At 62.3% G+C, this 1,060-nt stretch overlaps 1 protein-coding gene across 1 annotated transcript in view; it reads right to left on the bottom strand.

The window, feature by feature from the left end:
* LOC104616521 (solute carrier family 2, facilitated glucose transporter member 9-like) overlaps positions 1 to 1,060 on the bottom strand; it is a gene marked incomplete at both ends in the record, with an annotated part of 2,405 nt that overhangs the window by 1,209 nt on the left and 136 nt on the right. The window contains 2 exons of the mRNA XM_010281562.1: positions 203 to 327; positions 403 to 565. Coding sequence (XP_010279864.1) covers positions 203 to 327; positions 403 to 565 — 288 coding nt within the window. The remainder of the gene's footprint in view (positions 1 to 202; positions 328 to 402; positions 566 to 1,060) is intronic.

The following is a 1,060-nucleotide window of genomic DNA, read 5'->3' as shown; positions in this document are numbered from 1 at the left end:
TCCCCATGACCAGCACCATCCACAGTGGGGACAGCACAGCATGGCCAGGGAGGTGGCCCTGTCTGCCCCATGGAGCCCCCCACTGCAGAGTCTGTGGCCATGGGGAATACAAAGTCTTCTCCAGCCCCCTGGGAATGGGCTGCAAGGGACCAAATCGTGAGGAAGGGGCCATGTGCAGCCCCACAGCCTAGGCAGCACCTACCTGAGTGGAGCCCTGTGATGGAGCGGCCGACAATCACCATCTCAGGGGACCCCAGCTCCCGGCTGAAACCCATGAAGCAACCGGCCAGGAGGACGAGGAGAGCGCTGCGGCTCAGCGCGCCATTCCTAGCAGGGCACAAGCAGCAGGGCAGCCCCTCCGGCCCCATCCCTCGAGCACCCTGTCCCATGTCACCTCCTTACCTGCCGTACCGCTCCACCAGCACCCCCACCAGCAAGGAGCCCACCAGTCCGCCCAGGGCGAAGATGGAGACAGTCAGGGAGTAGAGGAGGGTCAGGGGGCCGGGGGCCAGCCCATGCCCGTACCGCCGGGACCATGTGGCGTTGTAGAAAGCCTTTATGTGCTGCAGGGCAGAGACACACACAGGCACCAAATGTGTTGGGAGAAAAGGGAAGACAAAGGAATACAGGCCCCGTAGGGAAAACGCCATGGGTTTAACAGCACTGCAGGAGATGCAGGGCAGGACGTGACTGGGGATGACTGGGATGTGCTGGTCTGGTTGCTCAGCCAGCCTCAGCACCAGAGGGGTTTAAAGGCATTTCTAAGTTATCACAAGGCAGAGCAGGAGCTGGAGCAAGGAGGTTGTAGGCAACATTCCCCAGCCCTTGCCTTCCAGGGGGGACCAGTTTGTGGGCAGTACATGAACACAGGCTCCCATGTCCCTCCCATGCCAGCCCCTTCCCCACACTGCTCTCCATGGGTGACTGCTCAAGGGAAATGCCAGCGTTTTGACGTGGGGCTGCTGGGTAGGGGTCCCTCCACCCACCCAGCGAGGGATGCAGAGCCCTTCCCCTGCTCCCGGAGAGGCTGCCCATCCCTTACCACCGCCGGCGAGTTCAC

The sequence above is a fragment of the Phaethon lepturus genome, unplaced genomic scaffold, assembly GCF_000687285.1.
Source record: "Phaethon lepturus isolate BGI_N335 unplaced genomic scaffold, ASM68728v1 scaffold23822, whole genome shotgun sequence".
Classification (NCBI taxonomy): domain Eukaryota; kingdom Metazoa; phylum Chordata; class Aves; order Phaethontiformes; family Phaethontidae; genus Phaethon; species Phaethon lepturus.
This window is presented reverse-complemented; position numbering and strand designations above follow the sequence as displayed.